This window comes from Mus caroli, chromosome 9 (assembly GCF_900094665.2).
Source record: "Mus caroli chromosome 9, CAROLI_EIJ_v1.1, whole genome shotgun sequence".
Classification (NCBI taxonomy): Eukaryota; Metazoa; Chordata; class Mammalia; order Rodentia; family Muridae; genus Mus; species Mus caroli.
This window is the reverse complement of record NC_034578.1, coordinates 51,520,296-51,530,432: the sequence shown is the minus strand read 5'-3', so window position 1 is coordinate 51,530,432 and position 10,137 is coordinate 51,520,296. Positions and strand designations below refer to the sequence as shown.

At 48.7% G+C, this 10,137-nt stretch overlaps 1 protein-coding gene across 1 annotated transcript; it reads right to left on the bottom strand.

The window, feature by feature from the left end:
* Positions 1-238: 238 nt before the first annotated feature.
* Crabp1 (cellular retinoic acid binding protein 1) lies at positions 239-8,544 on the bottom strand. The gene is made up of 4 exons (XM_021172820.1): positions 8,331-8,544; positions 7,642-7,820; positions 4,844-4,957; positions 239-523 (listed from the first exon to the last, which is right to left on the bottom strand). Exons 1-4 carry the CDS (start codon positions 8,398-8,400, stop codon positions 473-475), a joined length of 414 nt encoding a protein of 137 aa, XP_021028479.1. The 5' UTR covers positions 8,401-8,544; the 3' UTR covers positions 239-472.
* Positions 8,545-10,137: the final 1,593 nt, after the last annotated feature.

Sequence of the window (10,137 nt, the reverse complement as noted above, 5' to 3'; positions counted from 1 at the left end):
ATAAGCAGTCCCTTTCTTATGTGCTCTCCCCAATAAAGGTCTTGGATTGTGCTGCCCATTTTCCTCCTAGGAGTCATCATTCGTGACTAATTCAGCTTGTGCCTGCTGATGGATGCTCTGTGCACTATGGCTAGGCCGACGGGCCAAAGAGGAAAAACTCTATACAGGCCAATACAGCCCTTCTTTGACTCCCACGCTGAAACAGAAGCAGCCACCTCTCAAAGAAAGAGTCCGGAGATGCAGCCAATCAGTTTAATGACTGGTACAATCATGCAAATGCCAAACCAAGGGTACACAAGGCAACAGGAGCCTGAGGGGAGGACACTACAACATTGTCATAGGGAAAATGGGGTTGCCTAATATTCATGGGGGAGAGGTGTGTGGAGGAAAGACCCACTGGCAGTGTGGGGCCACGACATACTCCTCAGGGGAGTTTGCATCCGGTCATGAAGCAGGAACAAGCTGGCCACCTTTACTCCCGGACATAAATTCTTGTGCACACCACATCATCGGCGCCAAATGTCTGCCCAGAAAAGAAAAGGAAAACCAATCAAGACAGATGCCTGTGCAAAACTGTTTAAAGCATTTCCCCAACAAGATGAGTGACTGCCCTGTTAACGCTTCATATCAGACGTTAACTCTTGGAGCTGTGTGCTCACGCTAAGTGCTCAAGGCACGGAGCAGGCATTCTGCCCCATGCTCCCTCTCAGCAGAGAATTAACTAGGGCATAGAATTCTGTTATACACGGTCCTCCTTTGCTTCCAGAACCTATGACTGCTGGCCTAAGACACGTGAATTTCCGGCTTTAGTTTTGAAGTGAGACTGAAGGGAGATGAATGTCTTGTTGGATATTTCTGAAGGGGCTTCTGTGTCCTTTCAAGTGGCTGCAAGAGAGTAAAGGGCTTGGGCGGCTGCAGCCAGCTAGATTGTGCTGTGGAGATAAGACAGAACTGCATTCTGGGAGGCAGCCATCTAGCCCGGGAGACAACAGCCTGATGTGAGGATAGCCTGCCCTCTATACACATGGGTTTTACACCTTCACAGTCAACCAAGCACAGATTAAAAATAGTCACTTAAAACCTGCACAGATCCTAAACATGTATAACTGCTTTTCATGTTACAATTCCTTAGACAATATAGTATAACATATTTCATGGCACTTATATGGTATTGGGTATTATAAGTAAACTAGGAATGACTGTAAACTTGGAATGAGGCAGGAGGCTGTATGTAGGCCAAATGCTACACCATTTTATACAAGCAACTTGAGGAGCATTTGAGCAGTTTGGTCTCTGCAGGGTTCCTGTAACAAACCCCCACGGATGTGGAGGTATAGCTATAATACTCATCATCTCTAAACTAAAACATTAGTCCCAGATGCAAGAACAGAACATCGACCTTCTGACATCACTCTGCAGCCACAGCGGGGCAAGTCTCTCCCTCTCTTGGTCTGCTCAGGATTGCGGGGAAGGGCGACTTTGAACAAGTTGATTCTGAGGGCTCTTTCCAGCTAAGATTCTATGGCTCTTTGTTGGCTAGAGGGAGCCTATCAATCCTTCCACAGATGGGAAGGGATACTTATCTTCTGGTGCTTGAAATGGTAGCACCTGTATCAGTAAGATGTCTCAATTTCCCCCAAATACAAATGACTCACAGGCCTGCTCTCCTGGACTCTCACAGTCAGAACAGGGAAAGCAATGCCTATGTGCAAAAAACAAACAAACAAACAAACAAACAAACAAACAAACAAACAGACCAAAAAGGCTGGGAAGATGGCTCAGCAGTTAAGAGTACTGGCTGCCCTTTCAGATCAGGGTTTGCGTCCCAGCACCCACGTGGCAGCTCACAGGTATCTGTAACTCCAGTTCTAGAGGATACAACACCCTTCACAGGAACTGTCACACATACTGTAAAAGACTTACAACATGCAGGAGGCAAAACACCCATACATAAAAAAAATAAAAGTTAAACAAACAAAAAACAAAGACAAAACCTCTCCCCCGTTGACAGCCTGGATATGGGTATATTTATATGTTTATGTGTTGAAAGGCCTGCATCTTTCTGATTCCCCAAAAGGCTAGAAAATTCAAGAGAAGCTAAAACTATTGTGCTGAGGGTTTAATTACATCAAGTTTTTTTTTTTTAAAGATTAAAAAAAATCTATTTATCTTGCTATGTTGGGTCTATTTATTTATCTTGCTATGTTGGGAATAGAATCCAGGGGTCTTGCCTGAACTAGACAAATGTCCTATCAGCCCCATTGTTTGATTTTAATCAATATAAGAATGGGATGTGTTTCGGATCCTTACCCTTGGAGTCCTTAGGGACCAGATGCCCTTGGGATATTTGCTAAGGAATCCCGTGCTCCTACAGTGATTATTAGGGAGTTCCGACAAGATGGGCACTTTTAAGGGCTTTGTGTCTACCATCTTTCCCATTAGTGAGGAGTGCAGATATTCTACGTCCTGGGCACGTGTTGGGGATTGGGATGGAGTAGATCTCCCCTCATAAATCTACGTTTTAGATGTTTCGCCCTAAGAGCCATGCTGATTTCCCAGAGTTCCTTGAGTTTATGGCCACATAGCTCTCTGGAGCTTACTCGGGAGGAAAAAAAATTAGCTTCATGACATGGGAAGAAAATCCCACATTTCTAACTCCAATTGAAAAGCCCTTTCAGCCTCCCATTGGATACATTTATGCTCGCTTGGAGGTTCCAGAAAGAAACTCCATAGAGTATTCCCCAGCAATGTGAGGGAGTATACTCGGTTTTCAAAGGGAGATGATTTACAGCCCATGGCAATTTACTGCTGGCTCTGGGGACACTTATTTCAACTTAACTAAAGTTACTTACCTCTTCTTACATGAAGATTACATCTCCCAACGTTTCAGATTTATTAACGATAATAACCCTTGAAACAAAAGCCCACATTTCACATCCCAAATGCCAAGAAATAATGCTCCCTCGGAGGCTTGTGTATACGCTCGCTGAGCCAGGGACGATGCCTGCGAGGAACTGCCAAGTGGGGGTAGCAAGGGACAAAATGTGGCGGAGCCCTTCACTGACTCCAGCTCTTCAGTATCCCAGTGGTGACCAAAATCCCGCTTTTTCAGTGTAAACTGAAATCCTGTTTAACTCTTAGCTAGATTCAAGAACTCGACCATCACATCTCCATTCCTTGCCACCTCTGGTTCCCGACAAAATGCATGTGCCCATCTCCCTAGATTTCCAAGTCTCAGCCTCAGATTGCTCTCTGAGTCCATGAGGCTGGAAACATTAGCCAGGTTGCAAATTAAGCCAGCCCTTTGTCCATGAAAGAAGAGCTAGTTAAATCATCCTAGGAAAGGACAAGAGGTGAGGAAGGGGGAGAGATCAAACAGCCTCCGAGTAACAGACAGCTCAATTTAGGGGCTTCTTGCAGGCTAAACGTGTAATTTTAGGGCTGAAAGGAATCTCAGGGGCTGCAGCTCAATCTCTCCGTTAATAGGGGCTTTACACGGAGCTTGGGAAGAACAGAGAGGGTCCATGCCACGGTCACCCGGGGTGTCTTTCCTCAGCAAACATCTTAGGCTTCAGAAACTCTAGGTAATGGGGTCAGGGAGCCTCACAGGGGTGAGGTTAACAGAACGACTAATGGAAAACAAAGGATATAAGTTCCTAGGCACCCATAAGGACCTATTCTTTTTCTAGCATGGGGTGGGAGATATCAGTCAGTTCAGAAACACAGGGGCCATAAGTAGGGGCTATTTTATCAGTGAGCTACCCCCCTTTCCTCTGAATAAAACTGGGGAAGGTGTGAATAAGTTAAACCCGTTGGGTTTTGTTGTTCTGTTTGTTTGTTTGTTTGTTTGTTTGAGTGTTTGTTTGTTTTGAGATAGGGTCTTGTTCTGTAGCCTGGAACTCCTGACTTTTCCTGCCTTAGCCTTCAGACTGTTGCATTACAGTGAGTTACTGGAATGGGGCAGACAACATAAAGGCTTTTAACGTGCCCTCACCAGGTACATTTTGCTGTGGGTATTTAAAATGTTTACTCTAGGCTAGGTATGGACACATGCCTTTGATTTCAGTGCTAGAGAGGCAGAGACAGGCAGATCTCTGAGTTGGAGACCAGCATGGTTTACAGAGTGGGTTCCAGGACAGCCAGGGATACACAGAGAAACCCTGTCTCAAAAATTACAAAACAACAACAACAACAACAAAACCCCAGAAGAAACAAAGACAAACAAAAAAAGGTTTCCATGCCCAATGCTTTTCCACAGTGCTCACCTTTCTGGCCCCAAAGAGCCCACCTTTCTACACCAGTATGTCCAGACATTTCCAAAATGTCCTTGCCTGGCTCCTGGGGGCCAGCAGAATTTTAAGATGGGAGTAAAAATATTCTGTACGGCTCTGACATGATAAAATTTTATGAAACTATCCTAGCAAAATGGGTCATGGTTGGGGGGGGCAGGGGAAATCTCATTTTGTATAAGGTGAGGGGGTTTCACAGAGTCACAGCATTCCAAGCCACACCAGAGAGGAGACTGGGTGTCTCCCGCCACTGGGCTTGGCATAGAACAGTTTGGACAAAGGTCTGGTAATCAAATCAATCTCAGATATGACCCTGCCCACTCAGGTAACCCTCCCACCTTCACCTGCCAATCATTTAACAAAGGCTTCCTCTGGTTGACACTGTCCATGGGAGCTTTCTGCTCACATTTTAACCTGTGCAAATGAAGGGCACGGCATCTTCTCTGCTGAGCCACACAGAGTACAACCAGTGAGTACAAGGACAGTACCTGCCTGGCCCACCTCTGAGGGTCACCATGGGAACCCTGGGATTGCCTCAGAGCAGGGGCCCTTACCAGGATTAGCTCATCGTTGGCCAGCTCTCGGGTCCAGTAAGTTTTAGGGCCATCCCCCTCAAGAAGTGTCTGCGTGCAGTGAATCTTGTTCTCATTCTCCCACGTGGGTAAACTCTGCAGGCAAGAAAACCATTAGTGATATTAATTACAGTCTCGGCAGCGGGAGGGGAGGAACACAAAGAACACCGGAGAATAATTGCTAAACAGAAAAGCAACACATGGTCTCTGACGGCAGGGCACGGCATCTTCTCTGCTGAGCCACACAGAGTACAACTCAGAGTGTTGGTCATGGATTTATGGGGCATAAGTATACCTTATAGCACACAGACACAGGCACCCTGGAGCAGCAAAGCCTTAGGCATGTATGCTTTACGTCTCCAGGAATAAAATTCAGAGCACACAATGATTCACTTCCATCAACACGGTGAGCCTGTCCAAACAATTTGGACCTCAGTTAGAATCACAGAACGTTACAGCCGTTGAGACGGTACGTTTGCATTGGCTCTGGTGGCCTGCAGACGAGAAGGTGGGCCCATGGCCAGTTTCTGGACTAACACCTTCCTTCCTCCAGAATTCCTCATCAGAATAGCACACAGCCTGCTCTAGTAAATCGGGGTGTCTGTCTCTGTGGATAAAGATGTTCCCACTTTCTGGTTACATCTTTCTAGAAACTTTTTTTTTTAATCAAGCCAAGGTGAAGTCTCTTCAAGGGGTTGGAGGTGACCAGGCAAAAGGGAGTGTCCCTATAGCTTCCCCAGTTTCTCCCCACAGCACAGTAAGATACAGCTGGGCTGGGAGGTGCTGAATGTATGCATAATCACTTTTTAACTAACACATGGGACTCCTTCATTAGACAGGGAGTGGGGGAAGGGATGGGAATTTTTAAGCCCCACTCTCTCCAGGGTGTTACATGATTCTTTTGTTGTTCTTAAATCAGAATTGCCCTCTCTGGCAGTCGACAGGGTTAGATGGCTCCAAATTGAGCCCTGCCTCTGGTCAAGCCAACTTCTCCAGTAGATACCCTTCCTTCTCCACTCTATTCCTTTTTTTTTTCTTTTTCCCCTCCTCTGATGCTGACGATGGAACTCAGGGCCCACCACATGCTAGGCACATGCTAAGCACATGTTCCACCACTGGGCTGTGTGCCAGCCATGTCCTTTTCACTGGTTGTTATTTTGGTTTTGTTGTTTTTTTCAAACAATGTGGTGACTTGAACCTCAGGTTTCACTGGCTTCAAGCAGGGATCAAATTTGATGGGCAAAGATTGTCTTATGAGTGAGCCTGTAACTAGGGCTGTGTCTCTCTGTCCTTCCAAACCAGAGTCACAATTGGATCAGACAGGTATGGGCTAAGGAAAAAGAAAAGAAATAATTTTGCATTCTTTAGAATATTGTTACATTACAAAAACCAAAATTTTCCACTCTTTGGGTCTGGCTGTCTTTGAGCTCACAGAGATCTGTCTGTCTCTGCTTTGGAGTGCTGGGATTAAGGGACTGTGCCACAATATTTGGCTTCATTTGTAAATATGTTAGAACATTGGGGAAGCTGGCAATATTGACTCTGTGATATGAAGACTCTGATACTAGCGAGCTCTTGGAGGAGAGAGGAGAATCCAGGCAACTCGGACCCAGCCTGGGCTATAGAGTGAGATCCTGTCTCAAACAACCAACCAAACAAGACAACAAAATGCACAAAACAAAACCCACAAAACCCATGACAGAGAAAGGGGACATTCTTTTTAAATGAGATAGCACAGCAAATGTTATAGATACTTAGTCTTTGGGTCATGTCTCAGGAAAACAAAACAAAACGAAACGAAAACAAAAACAAAACAAAACAAACAACAACTAAACTCTTCTCTTGCTTGTTAGATATAGTGGTGGATGCCTGTAATCCTAGAACTCCAGCGGATGACGGAGGAGTATTCGGAGGTCACCAGGTTTACACGGAAACTGCAGGCTACCCTAGTCAGGGCTGCATAGCAAGCCCCAATTTCTCATAAATCTCTCTCTCTCTCTCTCTCTCTCTCTCTCTCTCTCTCTCTCTCTCTCTCTCTCTCCCCTCTCTCTCTCCCCCCTCCCTCCCTCTCTCTCTCCCCTCTCCTCCCTCCCTCCCTCTCCTCCCTCCCTCTCCCCTCTCTCTCTCCCCTCTCCCTCTCCCCTCCCTCCTCTCTCTCTCTCCCTCCTTCTCTTCCCCTCTCTCCCTCCCCACCTCTTTCTGTCTTTCGCCCTTGAGGACTTAGAAAGGACATTTAGTACATTGTCTGAACTAGAACGTGCGTTGCTTCTTTTACTTTTGGAAGAATCTCACCATTCCCTTAAAGACCTCGGTTGAACACCGAAGGGCAGGAAGAGGTGACCGGTGCGGGGTGTGTGTGCACGAGCGCGGGAGTGGGGGGTGGCGATCCGGGCTGTGCAACTGGATCCGAATCCTTGCCCTACAGTCCAAGGACCCAGGGGGCGGGGTGCTAGATCAGCCACTTCACCTATGACAGGTAAGTAGGCAGCTGCGCAGAACAGGAGGCAGCAGCGGTCCCAGGAACCTCTCTACCCATGCAGCCAGAGCTAGCGCTGAAGGCGCCGCTAGCGAGGCACTAACCAGGACCACACAGCCACCCAGAGCTCAAAGCAAGCGCGCGCGCCTTTTGGCGCCCGGGTGATAGTATGAGGGGAACCCCGGGTAGGGCTTTCTCCTGAGCCCAGGACCATCAGGTCACAAACTTCCCGTGACACACCCTGCAGCGGGTCAAGGGTTTTAAGGGGGTACCCGGGAAGGAGGTGCGGTCTCTGGAGCCTCACCCTGCATTTGCGTCCGTCCACTGTCTCTTCCTCGAAGCCCTCTCCGACCTTGAAGTTGATCTCCGTGGTGCGCACAGTAGTGGATGTCTTGATGTAGAACTGATCCCCGTCTTGGCGGATCTCCACGTGCGGCTTAGACGCAGCCGCCACGGCCACCTTCCTCAGCATGGCGTTCACACCTGCGCAAGGAAGCATAGATTCGGGTCGCTGGTCCTCACCCACTGGTCTCCCCCAGACCTGTTTGGCACTTCCCAAATCCTCTGGCTTTAGACGGGGGTCTTAAATTAGTCCCACTTGTCTCTGTCCTCCCTTGGGTTTTAGAGAAGAGAACCCGAGGCTTAAAGACGGCAAGTGGCTTTCCTGAGTTACCCAGGGCTTTCATGGCAAGATCTGGTTTTTTAAAAGCCCCAGTTTAAATTCCCTGCTCTTCACTGTGATCTAGCACGAGATAAAGGTGGGACCGTCGAGAAAGGCGCCAAATGTCCAGCAAACGTTAGTTGAACCCCCTGGAGTCGGAGCCCGCTCTCCTCTGCGACCCGTATTTGGGGGTGGGGGAACCGCAAAGGAAACAGAGATTCATCACTCGGTTGACTCCCTCCTGCCTGAACCTCCCCAGGCCACCCTCTCTGGGACTCGGGCGCCTCGCAGCTGCTTCTAACAGACCGGACATACTCTCTGCACCAGCTTACCCAGCGCCTTGAGGAGCTCGTCGAAATTCTCGCTGCTGCGCATCTTCCAGGTACCGGCGAAGTTGGGCATGGTGGCGGTGGTGTTGGCTGTAGCGGCGGCGCGAAGGCAGCGGCAGGCACCCACCTCTGCTGCGGAGCGGTCGCACGCGGCGTTGCAGAGAGACTGGCGTTCTGCGCCCAGCCGCAAGCGCCTTGAGTCGCTAGGGTAGCGCCCCCCCCCCCGCCCTCCTCGCCCTTCTGGGGCCCCGCCCTCAGGTCCCGCCCCTGCCCTGCGCGCACGCGGGGCGGGAGGTGGCCCACGAGGGGTGAGCCCGACTCCCCGCCCTAAGGCGCCCCTCACCATTCCTCATCTTCTCAGCCACTAGTGAGGCAGCTTGGAACTTGCTCTCCCCTGGTGCCTCCTCCACCACACCGCCCACATCCTGTTTTAAACTGGGTGGTGGGAGAGGGTTTAATGAAGCTAGGTCGGCCTGGAGGGAGGCTAGCTAGGTAGTGGGGATTCAGGGGAACGCGACATCCTTTCTCTACTTTTGCCTATGTTTGAAAATATCTGTTAGTAGTAAGGACATAGGCATGGAAGCCACTTTCTTTCCACCCATACTTTCTGGCTGCCACTAGCCGGTCGAATCTGCTCTATTCTGGCTTTTCAGTTAGCATATGGAGGACCAATTAGAGTGGCAGGAAAGGCCAAACCCCTACCCTTGCTATCCCGGGCATGGAGGCACAGAGGTACTGAGGCAGGTTCAAACGGGTGCTGGAAACCAAGTCTCTCACGCAGGTCTTCTGCTTAAGTTAGAAGGGAGCCCAGACCATCACCGTCCCTTTGTTGTTGCCGAAGGGACTGAACAAGCAAAATGCAGGGAAATGCGGCAGCTTATTTTGTAAAATTGCAGGTTTGAGCTCTGCAGTCTTACTTGGAAGGCCTAGCAAGAAAGCCTAGCTCCTGCCTTTGCTCTGACAGATCTGAAAATCAACGCCAGCACCCAGAGTCTCCACTAAGGAGCCTTACCAGCTTTCAGATCTCAATATTTCCTTGCAGCCTCTTTCTAGTGTTTCACCATTGCTACACCTCAGCCAAACTGCCCAATTCAGGATCCTAGAATCTGCCACGGGTGGCCCCATATCAGCCGTTGACCATGCTGCACGAAGTCCCCAAAGGTCACTTTTCCTCCATGGGCTGAAAAAAAAAAAAAAAAAAAAAGCTAGCCCACTCCTCATGACACATGTGTTGTAAAATTCTGTTTAGGTCCTAACCAGATTACTTTCCTCGGAATTGACAGGATTCCTTCTGGTCCAGTCTTCCCTGAGAAAATAGGCCATTTAGAGCTCAGCGATCAAAGTTGATCAATGCACCCTCATTTCCTCAGGCTCAGCCAGGTGGGGCTCGGAAGTGAATCGATTCTCAAAAGATGCAGATGTTCTGAAGCCTAGAGGTGATTGTGGGGTGAGGATTCCCCGAGGACCTGGGGTTGGTTCATGCTGAATGCTGCTAACAGAAGAGGGGCTCTGTACTTCTAGAAGGGGTTACAATTGGTCCTCTGCCCAGGGGCCCTGAGAAGTCATCTAAGACAGATGAAGACAAGAGAGTGGAGAGTGGAGTGGGCTGGGGAAGGGTGTGTGGGGACAACAACTTCTTACATGTGCCATCTGTGCCCACATAGGGGCCGTATGCTTAGAAGAAGTTGGTAACTGAATTGGAAAACGGAAAGCAGCTCTGGTATGGACATCTTGAAGTATTTCATTTATTTGCTTTCATGTGTTTATGACTTATGTGTGGTATGTGCAGGTGCACATGTCTGAGGTCTCT